Source organism: Arvicanthis niloticus, chromosome X (genome assembly GCF_011762505.2).
Source record: "Arvicanthis niloticus isolate mArvNil1 chromosome X, mArvNil1.pat.X, whole genome shotgun sequence".
Lineage (NCBI taxonomy): Eukaryota > Metazoa > Chordata > Mammalia > Rodentia > Muridae > Arvicanthis > Arvicanthis niloticus.
In genome coordinates this window covers 86,131,040-86,154,844 of record NC_047679.1, presented here as the reverse complement: position 1 = coordinate 86,154,844, position 23,805 = coordinate 86,131,040, and the positions used below count along the sequence as shown (strand labels likewise).

Here is a 23,805-nt window from a genome sequence, read left to right as displayed (position 1 = left end):
AAAAGAATCAACTCTAAAAAGGATATAGCCAAAAATATTACAGCCTGTATTTCTGCTTAGGCTTATCTGGGAGTAAGAAAGACTACATACCACCTAAATTTTCCTATTACTTTTGTAATTAAAATAAAATCTTTAAAATAATAAACATGAATATGGATCACTTAGTGTTACATTTTTATAGCTTCTGAGATGGAAGTATCACAAGAAGAAACAATAAACCGTTATATTAACATGATGTACCTAAAACCTTCATTGAGACACATCTACAGCTTTTAAAGAACTCTCCCTCCCCTCTTTACAGCTATCCATACTTACTGAATGAATAATTTAATAAAGTAAATGATATTGCTAGATTGTTATTGGAATACCTTTTTCGGGGCTATTTCTTCCCGATTCTGTTTCCTTCTCATCTGCTGGCTTAGAAACTAAAGGGAAAAGAGGGCAAGTGCATATTGTAAACTGTTTAACAGGTATCTTTTAAAAGTAAAGTACTATTTTGTACAAAGACTTATAAGCACTTTGTTTTTACCCATCAAAGCCAATTTGTAACCCGACTTCCTAACATTAGAATGTAAAGCATTAGAAACATTCATAGTAAAAGAACGCTATATTAATATTTAAAATATCCTGGAGGACAATACTCTAAATTTAATACTTGCTTCTGAGTGATAGTTTCTTTATTTGACTGCTTTCAAATTAAGTTGTATTATTTTTATGAATAGGAGGAAGACTCCCTCACATAATGGGAGTCTGAAGAACAAGCCACAAGTCCCAAGTATGGTAACAACTCATTGTGAAACCCTGTACAAGTCACTTGTTTCTGTACTCAGTGCCTTTATACATAAAGTTGGAAGACTTACATAGATAATTTTTGAGGTTTTGGTAATACTCACTTTATATATAGCAACCAAACAGACGCAATGCACACATAAACTTTCTCTATAAGACCATTACATATCTATGAAAATAAGGCAAAGATACAAGTGTGTATCACTTCCAGTTTATGTCAGAAAGCACATTTATCCCTATAGCTTTAAATAAGAGCTATGGCTTATAAATATCTGATTGGCTTCATTGTCCTTTATCAAAGCATAAACATGATCTGATATAGCATAGAGATTTCTTTAATAAAATTAAATGTGAAATGTATTATATATGCTTTCTTTTAAATTCTTTCATAAGAAATTAAAATATAAAAACTGTTAAATATAGCCTGATCTGTCAAATATTTAGAGGCTTTGCTAACTGTTATTGTGGTATCAAAAAGTGAAAGTGCAGTGGCTCCAAGTCAGGAAGATCTCCACAAGTAAGAAATCATCAAGATGTCCTTAGTCCCATCTTCCTGGGAGATTGAGGCAGGAGGATGACTGGAGCCCAGGAGTTTGAGACTGGCCTAAGAAATACAGCAAGACCCAACTCAAAACAACCCAGATTCTGTTAAAAGGTTAAACAAATATTTACCCTGGAGCTGACTGAAATAAAGTAATTCTTCTGTTGAAAGCTCATCATCGCCCTTTGAAGAAGTCTTAGACATCACTTCAGTATAAGCTGAAAACATATAACCCAAATCACATTTACTAACAACAAAGGACAGAAAAAATAGTTCTTACTGCTCAGACAAGTTCAAGAGTAGAAATTAGGCAACGTGTATGGAAATAATCTTGCTCTGACCTGCTGTACACCAAATAAACATTTGATTACTTTGAGTTCTCTGATTTCTCCTATGTGTGCTTTTCTTTCTTCTTTATTGCTTGAGGACATCATATATTCGTATACTATATTTGATCAAATCCATTTCCTCATTTCCTCTCCTGCAATGTTCCCTCTTTCACTACCAATATTCCCTTCTAACTTCATGGGTTCTTTATACAACCCACTGAGTCCACTTGATGCTGAGGTCCATCATACTGGAGCAGGGTTAACCTACTTCTTTTACCTTTTAAGTAAATTTCTGAGAGTCATTATACATTGAAAGAAGAAAATCAGGCATTTATGTTATATCTGAACTCAAATCTCAGCATGTTTAAAAGTCCTGCACTAATAAGTAAAACACAAAGCTAAGTGCCTTACTTTGCTTACCACCTATTATTTAACAGAAACATAATATTTCCTATTTTATTTGTTATTCTATTTAATAGTCCTACTTTTAAATCCCTCTACAAAAATACATGAAAAAGAAAAATTAAACCTTCAAATGGTAACCTAACATAATAACAAAAATTATTCTTATAATTCAGTTATTATGTGGTTTATCTTTTGCTTTTAACATTGTATTTGTGATTCAAGTGTTTGAAGGGCAAAGATGTTTTTAATTTTTTTGTCTGCTAAAGAACAATTCCTTGCTAACATGAAAAGCCTTTTAAAAGCTTTAAAAGGAATCCAAGGAGACCATTAGACAAATTATGAGGTGCTATTTGATTTTATAAATTACCCAGACAAAGCTACTTTTTGCAGTATTTCTTTTTTAGAGCAGGAATATGGTGGAAGTAATTTTCTTAGGTCAGTGGAAAGAACTTTATGAGAACTGAAAGCGCATGGTAACTTGGAGGAAGTATAGTAGAATAGAAAAAAGAACTTTGGAGTTAGATGGATCCCATATCAACTACGTGATATAAGCCACATATTTGGATCTTCCCAACCATCAGCTTCCTTTTTGTAAACATTGGAAGGATAATACAATTTTTCAGAGACTGTGAGGTTAATATAAGAGAATGCATATAAAATATATTTTCATAATGTATATAATTATGCATGTGTTCATTCATGCACCTTTGTATGCATGTGGAGGCCTAAGATTAACGTTGGCTAAGCAGTGAATAACATGACATAGCATATTCTCAATACCACAGCTTTTTTATTGGATATTTTATTTATATTTCAGATGTTATCTCCTTACCCCATTCCCCCCCACCCCCCGCCCAGGAACTCCCTGTCCCATCCCCCCTCCTCCTGCTTCTATGTGGAGGATACTGGGAGGATGTGCCCCTACCTACCCCCCATTCCCACCTCCCCACCTCAAATTCCACCCCCCACTAGGTGTCCAGCCTTCATGGGACCAAAGATCTCCTCTCCCAACTATGCTGACAAGGCCATCCTCCCCTACATATACAGCTGGAGCTATGGGTCCCTCCCTATGTGCTCCCAGGCTGGTGGTTTAGACCCTGGGAGCTCTGGTTGGTTGATATTGTTGTTCTCCTCATGGGGCCACAAACCCTTTCAGCTTCTTCAGCTTCTCCAGCTCCTTCAGCTCCTTCTCTCCAACTCCTACATTGGGAACCCCTTGATCAGTTCAATGGTTAGCTATGAGCATCCACCTCTGAATATGTCAGAATCTGGCAGACCTCCAAGGAGACAGCTATATCAGGCTCCTGTCAGCAGGCACTTCCTGACATCCACCTCAGCGTCCACCTTTGGTGACTGCACATGGGATAATACCATAGCTTTTGTTCTGCATCTTTTTGTAAGTATTTACCATACCTGCCGTCTGGTCCTATTCCCTGAATAATGTGCATCATCTGCAAGTTTGGTAACTTGCCTACATCGAATCTCTATCCTAATGACAATGATAGCAGAAATTCAACATTGTTCCAATATTTCAATAATACATAATTTTTTGTACAAGCTATCATTTAAGATATAGCTAGCTAGACATGATAGAACAGGCACTTATTCTTGCACTTCTAAGGCTAAGGTCATCTTAGGATACATATTGAGATCCTATATCAAAACATATGCATTTATACATACAGATATATAAGTAAGTGCCTAATAGGAAACTGAGGGTCCACCTGTTATATGGAATCTCTCCCATAGATTTTATTCCATCTGCATCTATATACACACCAATTAAAAATACTTATGCTACATTACCTGAGGGTTACAATGAAACAATAACCTGTGTCAAGTGGGAAATTATTTTTTTTAATATAATTAGCTGTGTAATGATGCCCGTTACAATGGAATGAGCTCTTACTATACACCCTTAAAGACAGTTACAGTCTTACCTGGAGGGATATGCAGCTTAAAAAGCAGCTTGAGCTTCTCAGTAAAACTTCCATTGTACATTATATCTGTTCAATAAAATTCAATTAGAAAAATCATGTTATCTAAATATTCAACTGATTCCAACCAAATGACTAGCTACATCTGGTGTGGAAAAGCAGCCAAAAATTGGGATCCAAAACATTGTATTTCTTAAGGTAACAGTTAAACAAACTACTCAATCCGTTAGACTTTTCTCTTTAGAGCATGTAAGCAAAAACACTCCACCAGGGACATAACATGCCCACTTCACTAGCTCCTTTCTCCCAACCTCACATTCGCCTTTCTCTTTGAATGAAGGTTTACAATTCATTTGAGGAAAGAACTGCTCATCAAGATAACCCATGAAAAGAAGTCATTGCTAGGAGGGTATGGCAACCAAAGAAACAAAACCTACAGCAATCAACTATAGGCACAACTCATTCATTTGCTATTTCTGTATCACTTATCTAGGCTATAGGGATAGATTTTTACCCGAGGAGAAATCCTTTCTTTGCATCTATATATCTGGTGTGGAAAAATCCTGGACATTCTCTTCCTGCCTTTTAAAGTATTAAAATATTCACAATGAACAGCTTGCTTCTTTGAGAGGGTTGGGGCAAAAAGAGATTAATATGTGGGACTGGAGAGATGGCTCAGTGGTTAAGAGCACTGTCTGCTCTCCAGAGGACCCAGGTTCAATTTCCAGCACCCACATCACAGCTCATAACTGTCTGTAGCTCAAGTTTCTGAGGATCCAACACCCCCATACAGACATATATGCAGGTAAAATACCAATGCACATTAAAATAAAAAATAAACCACAGAAAAGTTATGCATAGATTTAGCAACAAACATATTATAAAGCCCCACATTACTAAACCTGAAGATAATGTAATCCAGAATGAAACATATGTCTAAACTAGCAGTAATAGGCAGCACCTTACTGTTTTGAGAGGTAGGGAAGATATTTATGTCTTGATTTCGAAAGTTAAAGGGCATCAACCTACCAATTGCAGAGGAGAATTCTTTGAAGTTTATAAGGCAATCAGAGTTCTCATCCAACAATCTGAATGTCCATAAAGCTAGTGAGTCTCTGTTTGCAGAATGAGCCCAGGGACTCAACAAGTGATATAATACTCTGAATTGCTGGCAGTCAATCTGATATTGTTCCAAATATGACAGGCTGGGGTCATGATGCTTCAATCCTGGACAACTCAAATACCAATAACAAGATATAAACAGCTCTTTCTATCAAAAACAAATAAAAAAGGAAGATCATTAAATCAGAAAAAAGCAAAATATTTCTTTAAACATGTCCATTAAAACATAAAAATGATTAAGAGTAATTGTGATAAAATTCTGCTAAAAGATTAGCTTTTATTACAGAGAAACAACTGTACCTTAAAAATGACATAAAGTTCATCCAGTTCCTGAAGGCTCATTTTCACATCTTGTGATACAACACGCAACTTTAAAAAGATTAAAAATAAATTAGACTGTAACATTTCTGTTTAGAAACTCTCTCTTTGAATTCACTCCAAGTTTCCCTCTCCAAGGAGAAAATGTTTTCTTTATTTTTTTAAAATCTACACATCAATTTTTACTGCAGCTCCATTCATAATAGACAAGTTGGTTCTTGGTAGTTTTAACTGTTGAGTTAACCTTGTGTTTCTGATATAAATACTATTTGACTCTGGTGCAGTCATTATATAGTGTTAGACTATTTATTAACACTTTGTTAATTAATTTAAAAAGAAAAATACATTTTATTGTAATAAAAATATCACAAATAAGCATCAATGAGAAAAAAGTATAATACATAGACTGACAAAATGGCTCAGTGGATAAAGACACTTGCTACCAAGTGTCAATCACAGGAACCCATGTTGAAAGAACCAAATGTCATAATTTATACCCTGGCTTCCATGTGGATGTTTTGGCACATGAGTGCACTCTCTAACAAATACATATAATAAAAAAATTAAAAGGACAATATATAAAGATGGATATAGAAGTCATTCTGGTGTTCATTATATAGAATGAGATAAATTGAGACAAAATAGTTCTCTTGGAAAATATGTTACCAAAATAAACTCAAATGTGAAAAAAAACTGAATAGATAAAACAGAAATGATAAGCAAAGAGCTACCACTTTGAGACGTCAGCAAACCCAAAAGGTTTTATAGTCTTCTTTTCTCAAACTTTCTATGTAAGGTAAAGTATTCCACAGCACAGAAAAATAAGAGTTTACTACAAAATCTATTATGTAATATAAGCAAAACTGATCTAAAAATTAGCACTCACAAAAAATGAAAATCTTAACTGTGCGTGGTGGCACACACCTTTAATCCCAATATTTGGGATACAAGAATGGACAGCTTGCTGTGGGTTTCAGGGCAGTCTGGTCTACATAGCGAGCTCCAGGGTAGCTAGGGCTATACAGTGACATGATGCCTCTAAAAAAGCAAAAGAAATTCTGAAATTGATGTAATTTTAATACAGCTGCAGAGGACCTTGCTAAACTATTTAAATTATCAAAACAGAATGTGAAGAAATATTCTGGCCAAATAAGGTTCATTAAAAAAGCAATGGAATTCTAATAATTCTTTAACAAAATTTACCATATTAATAAAGTAAAAAGCCACACAATCTCAAGAAATGAACGTCATTCTATCAATGTTAACATTTACCATTAGTTTTTAAAAAATGAATGTTCTAAATTCCAGTTAGAATTTTGTGTGTGCTTAGCAAACACTTCATTACCTTTCAACCTAGAAACTTAATAAAACTTCCTTAGTTTAATAAAGAACATCCTCCAAAAATCAATAGTAATCAAATATGAGAGGTATCTCTATTAAATTTAGAAATAAGACTAAAAGGCCTACTTCTGCTATTATCCAATATTTATTCAAGGTTTCAAGATATATACACACAAAGAAAAAGAGTAGACATATTAGGAAGGATCAAAACTCTTAGTACTGGAAATTATACACTCTTTACTTAGGATATCCTAAAAAGCCAAGTGAAAAAATAGTACCATCGGTAAGTCAGTGCTGTAGCTGCAACAATATGCAAGAAACCCAAATTTAAGAGCTTTTGCATTTATGCCAATAAATAGTTGGAAAATTTAAAGAAACAAGTATCATTAGTTTTAGCCCTAAAACATTAGGACAAAATCAACAAGAAATATTTAAGACCTATGTGCTAGTTTAGCTTTATGTCAGCTTGACTCAAGCTAAGTCATTGGAGAGGAGGGAACCCCGATTGAGAAAACGTCTCCATAAGATCAGGCTGTAGGCAACCAAGCCTGTAGGACATTTTCTTAACTAGTGATTGATAGGAGAGGGACCAGTCTACTGTGGGTGAGGATCCCCCTGGGCTGGTGGTCCTAGGTTTCAGAAGAAAGTAGGCTGAGCAAGCCATGAGGACCAAGCCAACACACATTACTCTTGTATGGCTATTGTATCAGCTTCTTTCTCCTCCAGGTCTCTGCCCTGACTTCCTTGGATGAAAGACTGTGGAGCTGAAATGCAACAGAAATAACCCTTCCTCCTCAAATTGCTTTTCCTCATGATGTTCCATCACAGCAAAAGAAACCCTAACTAAGATAATGTACAGGATCAAAACCATAAATGCTTGCTAAAGTACATTTGAAAAGTCAGATAACTACAATAGATATTAAAAAGAAAAAAAGTCTCCTCAGATTTCAAAGTATACCATAAAGGCACAGTAATTAAAATGTATGACATAATTGCAACAACAAAAATATAGTAGTGCTTTTATGTATGTGTAAAAGAGTTCAGAATATGAAAAGTATAATATAGTAAGAATAGACATTTAATAGTTTTCAGATAATGAATGGTTTTAGTTAAAAATATTATGTGTAAAACTAAAATCTTCCAGGTTATGTTAAATGTTAAAATATGAAATATTAAAATAGAAATAATTTGGGTAGAAAAAACCAAAATTTTACACGAAACCAGGCATTATGTAAGAAACAGGAAAGACCCGACTAATGTAAAAACCTGTAATTTGTATACTCTGACAGACATTATAAAAACATGACAGAAACAAGATAAGAGAGAAATGTTAGGTTACAAATATAACTTCCAAAGAATTAATACTATTAATATTCAATGAGATCTTATACACCAGGGATAAAAAGATAATGTCATAGGAAATGGGCAAGAGCTACAGCTAATCAATTAAGAAATGAGAAAAAATGAATAAACATATAATCAGTAAGATATTTAAAACATTAGGTTCTCTATCCTGCAGAACTTGGTACTAAGACCCTATTACTGAACTCACCTGAGTCACAGAACATGGACAAATCTGGCTGGTGCTGGAGAGTGCAATATCTAATCTATCTGCAGCCTAATCCAGTTGTGAACTCTGTAAGCTACAGTAATACCTGCATGGTAAGATCTGCTCATTGGTGCAATGGTGGCTAACTGCATTTTGGTTAGATTTAAGGCCCTCCACAAGACAGAACCCATAGCTTCCCAGTGACTTATGGCTTAATCAGTGTGTCTCTCAAGCCGCATCAGAAAAGCTGCTTCTTGCAGCAAGCAGCAATTGGTATAGAAACCGACAACTGGTTAATGGGAAGAGAATAAGAGACTTTGGAGTGTTCAGCCCTAAATTGGATGTCTATATCACACCTTGCCTCAAAAGGCTCACAGATCTACGCAGAAGAGAGAACAGAAAGGTTGTAAGAGCCAAAGGTTTTAGATAACTTCATGGAAACAGTTTCCCAGACATAAGAAGGCAGATGCATATATGAACTCACAGTGGTTATGATAATATGCATATAACTCCAAAGCAGAAAAACATCCCAGCATGTAGGAAGGGAGGCAGACACAAAATCTTATTTCTAGCTGAGGAGCTACTGGCATTTGAGGACTACTTGGAGAGGCAATATCAGTTTTCTAGTGTATCTATTGCCAGAAGTACATAGCCAACAGAAACTGGGCTCAATGGGCTTAAAAGAGACAGACTATGAAGTTGAATGGATAGGGGGCTGAGGGAGAATCTGGGAGGAATTGGTGGAAGGGGAGGAATATGATTAAAATACAGTATGAAAATTTCAAAGAATTAATTATACCATGGTATACATACTTTGTGCACTAAAAATGAGTTAGATTTAATTGTACTGATATACAATGATAATTATATATTTAAGTGACTGATATAATATGTGGTTTCATTTTTAAAATGTATATGCTCTCTTCCTACCAACATGCATATATTTTATCATATTACACGGTAAAAAGAAATGTAAAGATACTTCCAAGTAATTTTAAGATTGTGGGGTAAGAAAATTTCATTTTAAAAATGTTTAAACAAAACCAAAGGTTCTCTGTCTTATGTCACAGTAACACTACTAAATTATTTAATTGAAATCTAAACCCAAATGTTAATCCTCCTAGATTGTATCTCTGAGGACTCAGTTTTTAAGTGAGGAGATTTATAAATCAATAAATCATAATGATAAAAAAAATCAAATAGTATATATTAATACAAACAGAAAAGTAAATTTTTTTCTCCACAGGATCAGTGATCTATTCATCTCACTGATCAGAGGAAAACAATATTAGCAGCCACCTAGGGAACCATAGAAATATCTTAAGAATGGATTCTGTTGTATACCCTTTAAATTTTCCTTTAGGTATTACAGAGAAATAATATTTACTAGAAGCACTGACTGTTATGAAGGTCAGCTATTATTGTTAGTTTTGGGTTTAATTTTTAATGATGTGTATATGTACATGTGTAAGTTTGTGCATTTGAGTGCAATGCCTATGGAGGTCAGAAGAAAGTGCTAGATTCACGGTAGCCGGAGTTAGGGATGGTTGTGAAGGGCTGGATATGGATTTTTGGAACCAAACTTGGGTCCTCCAGTAGAACATGTTCTTAACCACTGAGATCTCCAGCCCAAGCTATTCTTGCCGAAACAGCATGGCACAAATAAGTGCTAGTAAATGTTAGTAAAGAAATCATAGCATTTTGTACTGCTTCACAGTAACGTTGAAGGCCAAGGAATACAAAACATGTTGAAGTAAACACAATCATTCATCCAGAAGAAAACAACATTGCTCCTCTATAACATACAATGAGCCAAGCTAAGGCAAGAACTTAGCTCTGAAGTTCAGCCTTTTTCATTTTATTCACATGGAATTTTAAACAAAGTAAAAGAAAAGTTACTTCAGGGTTTCCCCCCTACAGAGTGGATACTTACCACATTCTGTTTTGTTGTTTCTTCCAGGGTCTGTATCACATACAACCTATTTCGACAGCGCATGCTATGTATATCTTCGTAGCGAATACTACCATATTTCTGCAAGAAATGATTTCAGTGGATACTCATTCATAATAAATATCCACTTCTCTTACAATTACATTTCATCAGACTCAATTCTCTAGGCCTTGATTCAATTTGTAGCTATTTTCAAGATCTGTTTAGTGACTTCGAACATTTTCATCCCAGTTTGTTTGTGCATATATATATATATATATATATATATATAAATAGTATATATACACATAAATTATATATATATATATAAATTATGATATATATCAAAGAAAATTGTATTTATCTACTATGTGTCTTGACTAAGAACATTGGTAAAACTCTTAGCCTGCAAAAGAGAATCATTTTAACTTTTTATATATTGATACATATTTAAAGATGATCATCATTTGTGAAAGCAAGTGAATTTAATATCAATTAATGAAAAATAAATTGAGAAAGAGACAGTTATACAACCTAGGATCAATTCGCAGAACTCAATTTTATATTAAAGTTAGATTTTAAGTTGTTTCTTTGTTTGAATTGTTATCTTACTCTTAATATTAAGTATGCCATGCAATTATTTATAAATGTTTAAATATACTATGTTATCATATTTATGGTATAAAAAACACTTACCTCATTGGACTCTCTAATCAAATCTGTAATGTCCACTTTAGTATGATTGCTTTTTTCATCATTGATATTTGAACCCTGCTGAACATTTGAAGGCAATGGGCTATCCTTATTAATGACATTGTCAAAGAACCTATTGAAAAGTGACAATAATATAAGAGTTAGTGGAAGTCAAACAGTTGTAGCAGAGACAACTGCAGCTAATGTCTCCCAAGTTAGCCAGAGGTCAATTTTATAACTGAGAACTCTTGGGAAGGATTATGAAGAAGAATCTGAAGATGGCTGGGAGATAGGAAATACGTGGAATGAATTACATGCAAACATTTCTTTGGAAGAAAGAACATGAAGGAAGTAAACAGGTGTAGCAAAATTTTTGAGAATTCTGGTTTCTTTAAAAAAAAAAAACACAAAAAATTAAAAAAAAAAAACACAGAAATATAAGAAAGTGTAGAGATGTGGGGCTGCTTCAGACTGTCCACAACAGCTGACTGTGATTTGCTTAGTGCTCTAGAAGTGTGGTTTTTGCCAACTGCAGATAATTTCTGCAATTGTGTAAAGTTTGGAATTCTGGGAGCTTTTCAGAGGGTATACAAATACTAGGGCCCTGAGAGGTGGGTGGTTGTTGGTCATTCAGGAAGGTTGGTTGTGATTTGCTAGTACCTATGGTCAAAGAAGTAACAAAAGGAAAGAAATTAGATTCGGGAATTTTCCCAATTGTTCTCTCCCCTCTCCCCTCTCCTCTTCCCATTTGTTAGTACCTATGGTCAAAGAAGTAACAAAAGGAAAGAAATTAGATTCGGGAATTTTCCCAATTGTTCTCTTCCCTATCTAGTGTTAGTGGGTAAAACCATGGGGATCAAGAGTTGGAAAGAGAAGAGCCCACAGATTAGCAAAGACCAGCTACAAAACAGGCTCTGCACATATTCAGCAAACACTCCAAACCCATTCAGAATGGAAGGGATACCAGCTCTGTAGAGGGCTGAAGTGCGAAATCAGTTTTTAAAGGGGAAACTGAGGCCGAATCTTAAGAATTCTGAATGCCAAAGGGAGGTGTCTATATTATTTTCTGTACAGAATGGAGTTTAATGAAGCATGACAACAGTTGCCAATTAATTTTCATTTACTTAACTCATACAAATATATGCATATACACAAAATCTCATTTTCTCCAATACAAAATAGCATTCATACAAAATCAAGCAGGAAAATAAAGTTCAACCTACCTGACTGATACCACCTGGAAAGCAAGTAATTTCCCCTACTGGATACTTATTATTACTAACTAGCTCTTTGCCCTTTAGGTTCCTTTCTATATAGGCACTTCCTAGCTGAAACTAGAATTATTACTAAATTAACATTAGCACAAATGTGTAAGAAACCTACGTGTTTACATCAAACTGATTTACTTTCACTACATTCTATTTACAAACAAAGGACAGGACTTTGGGCCTGGCGGTTTCTTTTTCTTTCAACCAGCTATGTGACGTAAAGCGAATCCTTCGAAGTTTCCTTACTGGTAAAGCAAGCAGACTGAATACTAATGAAATCACTCAGTTCTCCACTAGATTTAAAGACAAACATTTTACGTGCGCACGCGCAAGTGTGTGTGTGTGTACATACCAGAACTGTTGAGGGGCCTATGGAGGCTAGCAGGTCCCCTAGAGGACAGGAGCTTTGACATGGCTGCTGCAGATTGAACTCATTTGGGATAACAACAAACATTCTCTACTGCTACTCCATCTCCCCACCTCCAGAGTTTAACACCATAGTTCTTCCAGTACCTGTTTAGTGCTGTCACAGCTTCAGCATCATCTTTACACGTCAGAAGTTTGTCTAAATTATAGTCAAGTATTGCCAATCCCAGTTGTAAAATGGCTTTGATTCCATCATAGAAGAAACAGTCCACCACATTCACTGCACTTTCAATAGGGAGCACACTGATGAAAAGTGTGAGGAACCACGAGAGAGAAACTGAGGAAAAGAAAGTCATGTCGGTCATGTGGTCTGTCAGCTGAGGAAGGTGATCCCTGATAAGTTCTTCAAACACTGCCTGATCCACCAAGGCACCTGGAAAACATCCAAACGAATTCCTTTCAAAAGGCTTGCTTTGTGATTCCTCTCCACTTTCAAATTAGCTCCCGGACAAAGCTCATCTTACTTCCTCCAAATAGGAACCCCTTAGTACCTTTTCTATAATTTGCACATCTCTGCAACTGCTAGGTCAGTGTCATGAACCTAAAAATACCCGAGAAACTCAGTTTCAATTCATCTGAAGGGTTCCTGAGTCCTTCTCACAGTCAGAGACATGTACTACATACTATAACTAATGGTGTGAGCCCCCTTTCAAAGAATTTCCTATCTTTTGTGATGGTAGGATATAATTCAGGGCTTGTTCGTACTAGGCAAGTATGATACCACTGAGCTACATTTTTCCACCTAAAAGAATTCAATAGTGGGTAGAGGTGAAGATAAATGCACACATAAATATATTAAAGACAAGCAAAACCTAGGCACAATACTGAAAACTTATGAAGGTACAAAGGACAGATTATCTATAGGTGTCAAAATAGGCAGTCTTTATATATTTGGTAACTGAAGGTAAATTAAAGAAAGACTCAATTATTTTACATATAAACTCATACATATGGAGACTTTAAGTTGATTAAAATCTCTTTCTCATTGAGAAATTATTAAAAAAAAAATCTCCTTAGTAGTTCTAGATGTCTCAAATCATTATTTGGACAAAATAGTGTTTATAAACTTAAATAAGTTTTCCTTTCATTACAGAGCAGACCACATCCTTCAGTGTTAAAAAGAAACATATAAAACATTCTCCCAACTATACAATCAGTATCAGAAGCCCTTTCCCCCAAAGCATCAGCCACTTTGACATTTTGATATTGTTGTGTTTTCTGTCTTTCTCATTCTAATTTAGCAATGCTTCAATTAGACTTGTAATTCAATAGGTAAGAAGCCAGGCATGGTGGTACATATCTGTAATCTCAGCCCTTTGAAGGCTGAGGCAGGAAGACTGCTAGTTGAAGCCACATACTCTTGAGTTATACAATCAGACCTTGTCTCAACAAACTCCCCGCTCCCCAATACACAAAGAAAACCACTCTCGTAACAGACAAGAGACATTAAAAATTGTTTTGAAAATATTAAGTCTTCTGTGGCTGAAAAAAATTCACATGTTAAACTAAACCACTCCTTGATTCGTATATTAATAGTAGTTGGAGTTAGGACCTTTGGGAAGTGATTGGGCTTCTACCTTAATGAAGTGACAAGAATATTAATGAATAGATTAATGCAAGGATTAGTAAGTTATAATGGAATTGGTTTTGTTATTTTTAAAAAGCAAGCTAATTCTAGTGTATTTGCTCTGTCTGGCCATATGATACCTTATGCCATGCTACTATGAAGCAATAAGACCCTGACAACATGCTGAGCAGGTGCTGGCACCATGATCTTGGACTTCCCAGTCTCTAGAACCACTAATTAAAACAAATAGCTATTCTTAATAAATCCTTGCCAGTGGCATTTGGTGATAGCAGCAAAAAGATTAAGCCGGCATCTATGTATAGATATAAGTATGTATGTGTATGTTTTTTTTTTTGTTTTTGTATTTGTTTTTACCAATGATTCGACGATTAAAATAATCAGGCAACATTCGTTCACATACAGCAACCAGAAGCCAAAAAGCTTCTTCTTCTTTTGCATATAGGAGCAATACTGAAGTCAAAATGTTCATCGCCTAAATTTCATTGGAAAGAAATGAAAAAAAAATGAATATTTCTCAGGTAATAACTTGCACTTCTTCTTCAAGTACAGAACTTTTCAACAGCAGTAACAACAAGGGAGTAAATACCAGCATCACAAGGACTTGAAGCTAGTTCAAAACAGAAATATACAATCAGGAAAACATTTGCTAGTCAGATATTTTATATCATAATGTTAAAGGGAAATGAAGCAGTAGCATCACAGTTACAATCTAGGCTGATTTAAATGGGTTAAAAGTCTTAATTATTATGAGCCTTTAAAACAAAACACATAATTTTGAATGACATCCTAATACTGCAGAAAACAAACTTCATCTAGTGGAGAATATCTTTTGGACATGAAATCAATCACCCTTCACTATGCACAAAATTAAACATCACCCCCTATTAAATGCTTTGTCTTCTTAGTTATTCCATTTTTCATTACTGTAGAATCTCATTATCTGGTACATGCAATTTTGATTCAAATCCTAGAGTTTCTACTAACAAAACAGTTTTTCTAGAGACATATTCTTTCTTCTCCATTTCCATTCCTAATTAACTTTCTGCTTAATACTGGAGGGAAGAGAAAAGGGGTTGGAGCTCTTTCAAAGTACCATCTGTAGAGGACTATCATTAATCAACCTGTCTGATACTCTTCTGAAGACTCCATTTACAAAGCTGTCTTTACTTGACCTGATATTGAGTTAATCTAGCACAGAAGTTTTTTCTTAGGAGTGTTTGTTAAAAATAATCAGAGGTATTTATTGAGCATGCGGCTGCCTGAGGCAATGAGTTGCAGCTGTGTCGATCAAGAAATTAGCAAAAAAAAAAAAAATATTTGAAGGAAATCTGGGGCCTTCAAAAAACTCTAGCATATCCTCAAGAATCTAGAAGTCTATGTCCATGTGCACTTATAGTTTTATGTATATTTCTTCTGAGGTGCTTAGTATGAAAGCCATGGCTTTGTGTATGCTTGGCAAGCACTGTATTACTGTGCTATATTCTAGCCTGGATGTATCTAAGAAAGAAAAAAGCCAAGCTCTCACCGTTGGGTAAGGTTTGGACTTTTGGCAAGCATAAAGTGGTAGAAGATAGAAAAAGAAAACTGAACACCATCAGTCTTACTCGGCTATGAACTACATTAAGAGCTGACCTTGCAAGACATCTCTTGGCACAACAGTGGTGCAGATGTTATGGGAGTAGCTAACCACGTTCTTATATTTATGGCCCACTCCACAAAATAAAACCCATATACGGCGCCAACATCTGGCCAAGAAATTATAGCTAGAGAGATCATAGATCTAGGAAAGAACCTACTACTGCTATTTTGCTAAATGAGCTCGGTATTAAGCCAACTCCTAATGATATCATCATGCCCACACATTAAAGTATCTTGTAACCCTTATCAGAGAAACGGTTTGCAGTAGACGATGATGAAGGTGGCAAAGAGCCACAACTAGCCAAGGACAGAGAATAACAGACTACATTATGTTGGAGCTCGACTGGAACTCCTCCTACTCCAGAAGCTCAGCGGTCACTGCAGAAGAACACTGGAAAGAAGAAATGGAAGAGCCAGCTGTGGCGAACAACTACAAGGAAACAGTGCCTCCTGGATACTGCAGGGCTTCTGTGAATTTGAACTCACAGTGGTTCTGACAGCATGTATAAGACCTAGGAAACGGTAAGCCAGACCGAATCCCAGTATGGAAAAGTTCCATCCCTAGCTGAGGAGTTACTGGCAATTCTTAGCTGCTTGGAGAGAAAAGGGTCAGTTTTCTCTATGCATGCAGGCCTTGAGATGTCTACCATGTGCCAGTGGACAGTGACACATCCAAGAATATTTACGTAGCACAAATTGACCTTGATGGGACAGGGAAGGAAAAAGAACATAAAGTTGGGTGCGAAGGGAAAGAGGGTGACTCTGGGAAGAGTTGGAACAGGGAGGGCAAATGTGACTAAAACGTACAAACTTCTCAAAGGACTAATGACCATATGTATTTAAAAAGGAATGACAACAAATAAGTTAGGCTCGCCAAAATATTTTTAAAACAGTACTATTTAAAACAACCTATCTTTATGTAATTTAACCAAAATGATAAAAACGAGAGGCTGATCTACAATTATGACCAAATGAAAAGGGGTAACATACAAGAGCATTACAGAAACAGAATGTGGTGAACAACTGTTTGTTATAAATTGGATAAAATGGGCAACTTTCTTAAAAATACTGATTACTAAAAACAGCTCTAGAGGAAAGAAAACCTTGGATTGAGATACAATAAGAGACTCAATTAGTAATGGAAATACTTCCTGCAAGAGAATGAAGAACAGATGGCTTTACTGGCATAGTCTGCTAAACATTTAAAGAAGTAACACAAGTCCTTCATAAAACCTAAGAGGAAGAAACACAATCCAACTCATTCTAAGAAATCCTGACAGAAAAATTAAACAAAGATATTACAAAACTACTACATATCAATGTATTTTATGACTATGAATGTGAAATTCTCAACAAAATGATAAGAAACCAAGCTCAAGGTCATACAAAAATATTATATACTGAGAGCAACTAGGATTTATAATGGGAACATAAGAATAGTACAAAATATGAGAACCAAATAATGAAACATGCCATTTTAATCAAAAAAGAAAACCCATGATAATCTCAATGGACACAAAGAGTAAACACATTTGACAAAATTTCCAGAGGCCTCAACCTTACACAAAGAACTACAAGCATCTGAGAAAACTGGGAATAGGAGAAGTGGCCTTCCCGAGGAAAGAGCGCATCAAGTGCTTATCCAGTGCCAAATGGTCAGCTCTAAAAACATACATGCAAGTAGCATTATATGGACTAAACAGGATACACACACACACACACACACACACACACCCCAAAACTAGAAATATAAAGGAAATTCTTCAACCAATGATCTACACAAAACCCTCCAGAGTTAACTGTATACTTTACCAAAAGACTGGTTCTAAGACAAATAACAAGACTAGAATATTCATTTTCAATACAGTTATCAATCCAGGTGTGCTGGGATACACTTGTAGTCCCAGGTGCTCAAGAGGCAGGTGTGAGAAGATCACTGAAGCCCATAACTAGACAAGTCTGAATAATAATGACATGGCATCTAAAAAAGTAAAACAATAATATTAACAATTCTACTTAACGTTATATTGGAGGGTATCCATTTAGGCAAGAAAAAAGGGAGAACAGTGTTCAGACTTAAATGGAAAAAAAAACCATCATTCAGATTTCATGATTTCAATATTGAAACTTGAAAGAAACCCACAAACTATTTCTTAGAAGCGATAATAGTTTCAGCAAGGCTAAAGTAGACAAGATAGGTATATATAAAATGAATTGTGTTTAATGCACTAGCAAAAAATAATAAAAAAGAAACAAATTCCATCTACTATAATTTCAAAAGGCTTAAAACACTTAAGAGATAAAATTATCCAAAGAAATTTTAAGATTTGTACATTGAAAGCTATCAAATGATCTTTTTCAGAAAAAGAGACCAGAGTGCTAAATAAAGAGGAAAAACACCATATGTTCATAGTTTGAAAGATGTAATGTTGTCAACATGTACTATTCGCCAAGCTGATCTGCAGAATTCATGTAATGGCTACAAAAGTCTTAGCTTTTTTTTCCTAAGATGACATTTTGAACCCATATCCTAAGTTCCTTAATAATCTCATGAAAGACAACTGTCTACTGACCTAAAGAATTGTTTCTATTTAATTAAAATATGCTATATTTCAGTTATTTTCTATTTGTGTCTAGTAGCAGCCAACTACCTAATGAACACAGTGCATCCCTAAAGAATCTTTACCAAGGATTCCTCCACTGCCTACAAAATAAATTTTAAATTCCCTTTTATTTCTGAAACAGGATTTCTATCCCAGAACTTGCTCTATAGATGAAGCTTGCCTCAAACTGACAGAAACCTGCCTGCCTCTGCCTCCCAAGTGCTAGAATTAAAGGTGTGCACCACCACCACCACAATGGTGGGACTGGGGTATGTGCTGGTGGAGAACTTGTGGGAACGACCAACTAATGACTGGTCTAACTTGAGGCCCACATCATAAGAGGGAACCATGCCCAACACTGCCTGGATGGCCAGAAACCAGAGACTGGATAGCTCAGAGACCGATGGTAGAATTAAATATGACTGACCAAAAAAAAAAAAAAAAAGGGCAATGAATGATATAATTATTGTCATCAGAGAGGATTTATCCAGCAACTGATCAGAGCAGATGCAGAGATCCACAGGCAAATATTAGGTGGTGCTATGGAAATCCTGTAGAAGTGCAGGAAGACTGTAGGAGCCAGAGGGGGTCAAGGATACAACAAAAGCCACAGAATCAACTAAGTGGGCTCATAGGGGCTCACAGAGACTGAACTGTCAGTCAGGAAACATACATAGGGCTATGATAGGCTCTCTGTATATATGTTAGGGTTGTGTAGCTTGGTGTTCTTATAGGGCTCCTAACAATAGGAGTGGGGGTGTCTGTGACTCTTTTGCCTACTCTTGGGACTTTTTTCCTCCTACTGGGTTGCCTTGTCCAGCCCTGAGATGAGGGTTTGTGCCTAGTCTTATTGTAGCTTCTTATGCCATGTTTGTTTGATGTCCCTGGGAAGCTTGCTCTTTTCTGAAAGGAAATGGATAAGTGGATCTTGGGAAGAGGAGAGGTGTGAGGAGAAACAGGGGTGAGTGGAGGGAGAGAAAACTGCACTAGTACTGTAGTGTATGAGAGAGGAATACATTTAAAAAATTAAATTCCTAATCAACTCCAAACTGCCCAGTGTTTTCTCTAAATACACTGCTGCTTTAGTCATCCTTTGCTCTATTAAACAGTGTATGACTTTATACATATTCTTTAATTACCTCTATTTTATGGGGCTGTCCCAATCTTTTCACTTAGAAGGTTCTTAATTCAAAATTCACAAACTGCCTTGACCTGCAAGTGTTCTCTCTTTCTCGAAGCCTTCTCTGATCCTCCCAGATCAAACTAATTTATTACAGATCCTGCATACTTTGTATTCATCTAACATTTTGTCTCCCTTGTTTTTCAATTTCTCAATAAATATTCATTTAACTACATATATATTATATGCATCTACATATATACAAAATATGCATGTGTTCTCCTGTTGCAGGTCCATGTGAAGGCCAAAGAATGATGTTGTAGATTTTTCCTCAATTAATATTCCATTCCATCATTTGTTTGAGACATGTTTTTTCTTAACTGAACCCAAAGCTTGCCATTTCGCTAGACCAGGTGGATAGCAGGCCCCCAGAACCTGCCTGTCTCCCTGTCTCCCAGCTCTAGGGTCACCAATGCACAATGCCATAACTGTTTTTGGTTGTTTTTTAAACATCAGTGCTAGAGATTCAAACTCAGGCCCTCATGTTTGCACTGCAAGCATGCTACCCACTGAGCTACACCCTGTCAAGCCTGATCTATGTATTTTTTAAAGACAATATCTTTATGTGATGTATCTTTATATAGCCTTAAGTATGCAACACAGTGTCTTTTACAAAAGAATATATATATATTTGTTAAATGAAAAAAAATAGATGGCTCAGTGCTTAGGAGCTCAGAAGATTTGAGTTCAGTTCTTTGTGCCCATGTTGGGCACCTTATAGCTGTCTGCAGCTCCACCTGCAGGAGATCCAATGCCCTCTTCCAGCCACCTAGGGTACCTATACACATGTGGCAAACACCCTCACAGAGATACACACATACAGGTAATTTTTTAAAAAGTTTAAAAAAGAAAATAATGAAATATCAATACTTTCAATGCTCCCACTATCAACCTCCTTACTTTAATAATATTCACTAGCAATCTTAACCTACCTCTGTTCTCATTAGCATATCCCAAAATTCTGGAGTTGAAATTGATAATATTATTTGAAATATGCACATAATATTTTGGAATCAGAAGTGATGTTATACCTGGCAGTATCCTATTTTGGGGTTCCTATATGCATATGCTGTCAGTACCCGCCTCAGAGCAGATATGCCAGTATCGCTCTGAAATGCTGGGTGTTCAGGCAGAGAGCGACGCAAATCACGCTCAATTTCTTCAGTAGCCAAGTTGGAGGTCCCTAAGGATTGCTCAACCGCTTCGGCATAATAGCCAGGGTTGGTTGCCATGTCATTAACAGCACCTGCAAAGACAACTGCATTGACATACAAACAGAATGATACCCTAAAGCTAAGATTTGCACACAGTGGCATATTTTTTATTTATTACCTTGAAGCTAAGCTTTATGCTTAAACAATATCTGAACACAAAGAAAGAGAGATTGAAGGAAAAGGAAAGTATTAGGTTAATATTATTTTCTAGAATAACATTTTCAGCAAGCTTTATCATTTAATTTTTCCTTGATGCTACAGATATAGACCCTATACTCCCAATTATACATATTTTGCCTAACAAATTCAACTTGTCAGAGAGTAGACATGTGGAAACTTAGGCAGGCACATGTGCCTACAGTTTTTTCTCTTTGAGTAGTCTGAACTCAGGTCCTGGCCATCTTAGAGCCTAATTCCTAGAAAGGGCACATTTACAGTCTACTCAGGGAATAAATCAAATAAATGTAATACCTGAGAAAAGCATCCAGAGCTCTCCTCTTAAAGTCTCTGGAATCCCTCTTACCACCAGATCTCGAGTCTTTTTTGTCCGGAACATGCTAACACCACGCCCACATTCTGAAAATAAGATGTTCCATGATTGTTCCTTCATCTTTTCTTTCAACTGGAATGGAGAAAGCAAGACAACTAAACAGTGAAAAATTAATTTCTTTAAAATAACTTGTTCATTCTGTTTATCATGAAAACAATATATTCAGAGCAAAAACTTAGAAAATCAAAAAATCATATTCACATTCTAAAGCACTGGACCCTTACCATATATAATCTTAAAGCCAGGCAAGCCTAACAGTTTTAACGTACTATCATTACTAGTTAAATTCTTAAAAGTTACCAAAGTATAACACCTACAAGGTAAAAGCTTCGAACCATCATTCTTCCCCAATTAGTTCCATTTTAGCACAGACTATTAGAAATCCATGCAAAGAAAACCTGATATCCAACATTCCTCTTTTACCTTCACCACTGATAGTAGTCTGAGTGTTGTGGAACCAACAACAACAACAACAAAAAAAACCTCAAAAGTAACCCTTTCTGTTCTGATACCATTTAGTCCAGTAGTTCTCAACCCCTTTTGGGGTAAACAACAACCCTTTCACAGGGGTGGGCTAAGACCATGAGAAAACACAGAAATTTCCATTACATTTTATAACAGTAGCAAAATCCCAATTATGAAGTAGCACTGGAAATAATTTTATGGTTGGGGGTGTCCAAAATATGAGGAACTGTATTAAAGAGTTGCAGCATCAGGAGGGTTAAGAACCACTGATCAGGCTCTGTTTTCATTTTTTTTTTTTCATCAACTGCTCTAATCCATAGATTTAATAATTTTGTTTTCTTACCATCTTAGAATCAAGATTTTCCAAATTTTGAGGGTGAAATACTGTCATTAAGGCTTCAGTGTTCACAGTTTTGCTGCATTCCTTTGGACATGTCAAAGGTTGCTCCTCGAAATTCTCAGATGGGCCTGTAGTGTCAGAACTAACAGCACCCTGAAAAGAAAAGTCAGAGTGTGACTGTCAAATGTTGTTCGCAAGTTCCAAAGAGAAAAATGTGTTGAAATAGAGAAGAGGGGAAATGGGGGGGGGGGACTTGGAGAATGGAATGGGGGCAATTATGGTCAGGACGTAAAATATGAGAGAATAAATAAAAATTCTCTTAATGGTCTGTCATTCATAAGCCACAACCTATGGATATATGAAATATTAAAGAGACATTGTTTATTTTTGTCAAAACTGAGTTTGTCAACAAAGTGACCTCTTTTTTTTTGGGGGGGGGAGGGTTTTGAGACAGGGTTTCTCTGTGTAGCCCTGGCTGTCCTGGAACTCACTCTGTAGACCAGGCTGGCCTCGAACTCAGAAATCCGCCTGCCTCTGCTTCCCAAGTGCTGGGATTAAAGGCGTGCGCCACCACTGCCCGGCCAAAGTGACCTCTTATAACAGAGCAAAATAAAGAGGATTAGAAGTACATAATGTTATTGGAGGCCTGGCAATCTGCTAATGTAACATTTCTCTCCATTTCTATACCTTGACCCAAATGGAACCCTTGACATTTATTCTCTCCGTCTTTAAATCCCTTCTTTGAGGATTTAATGAGATGTCTGTTTGCTCCACTGCACAAAGAGGACCAGGCCCTTTTAGCAAGAGTACAAGTTTGTTTGTTTAATTTATTAACATGTGGAGAATCAACCCAGGATTTCATCCTTGCAGGACAAACACTCTACCACAGGCTACATCACAAGCTCTCAAGGACAAGCTTTGGGGGACTATATGGGCATGGACTCGAACCTGGCTCTCTCAGTAAGGGAAGCTAAGAAACAAACTATTAAATAGAAATGAGCTATAATTTGCAGGCTTTAGAAAGGTTTCACTCTCAGTTTTGATACATGACAAGACAATTCTGAGAACAAGATCTAGCTTCTAGGCAAAAATAAAAGCCAGGGCCACTGTTAGTAAAATAGTAAAACCTAAGGGCACAACTGAAGAGACTTTTGGTAAGATATCATAAAGATCAAGTTGGTGCTTCCTAGGCCCTTTCTCTAAGAACACGTTAACAACTCTTTCTGTAAAACATTAGAAACGAGTAATCTTGTCCAGGAAGCCAAGGAAATAGAGACTTGGAGTATGACGTTGGTCTAATATGAAGTGGAAAGTATTTACAAGAATTCATAAAAAGCCCAATTTTTAAAGGAACTATTTGTGGCTTGAATGGAAAAAACTGAGAAAACACAAAAAAGAAAATAAATAGGCAAATAAGTAGTAGGCAAAAAGTAGGTAAAAGATAGGAAGAGATAGCAAATCAAAATATTCAGCATCGTACGGCATTAGCTAAATGCATTTCAAAAAACAATCCATACCTACAAAAATCAAAAGCTGACAATACCAAGCGACTGTGGGGATGTGAAAGAACATTCAGTGA

At 36.0% G+C, this 23,805-nt stretch overlaps 1 protein-coding gene across 3 annotated transcripts in view; it reads right to left on the bottom strand.

Moving 5' to 3' along the window:
• The window catches only part of Tbc1d8b (TBC1 domain family member 8B), a 70,739-nt gene that overhangs the window by 8,978 nt on the left and 37,956 nt on the right, over window positions 1-23,805 (bottom strand). For 2 of the 3 annotated variants that reach the window (XM_034485774.2, XM_076918878.1), the window contains exons 8-19: window positions 22,230-22,379; window positions 21,343-21,493; window positions 20,689-20,903; window positions 14,591-14,708; window positions 12,736-13,021; window positions 10,958-11,087; window positions 10,265-10,363; window positions 5,424-5,492; window positions 5,031-5,271; window positions 4,005-4,070; window positions 1,462-1,548; window positions 369-425 (exon numbers count right to left, since the gene is read on the bottom strand). In XM_034485774.2, the coding sequence (XP_034341665.1) occupies window positions 369-425; window positions 1,462-1,548; window positions 4,005-4,070; window positions 5,031-5,271; window positions 5,424-5,492; window positions 10,265-10,363; window positions 10,958-11,087; window positions 12,736-13,021; window positions 14,591-14,708; window positions 20,689-20,903; window positions 21,343-21,493; window positions 22,230-22,379 (1,669 nt within the window). The remainder of the gene's footprint in view (window positions 1-368; window positions 426-1,461; window positions 1,549-4,004; window positions 4,071-5,030; window positions 5,272-5,423; window positions 5,493-10,264; window positions 10,364-10,957; window positions 11,088-12,735; window positions 13,022-14,590; window positions 14,709-20,688; window positions 20,904-21,342; window positions 21,494-22,229; window positions 22,380-23,805) is intronic. The other variant, XM_076918877.1, reaches the window with a different exon arrangement.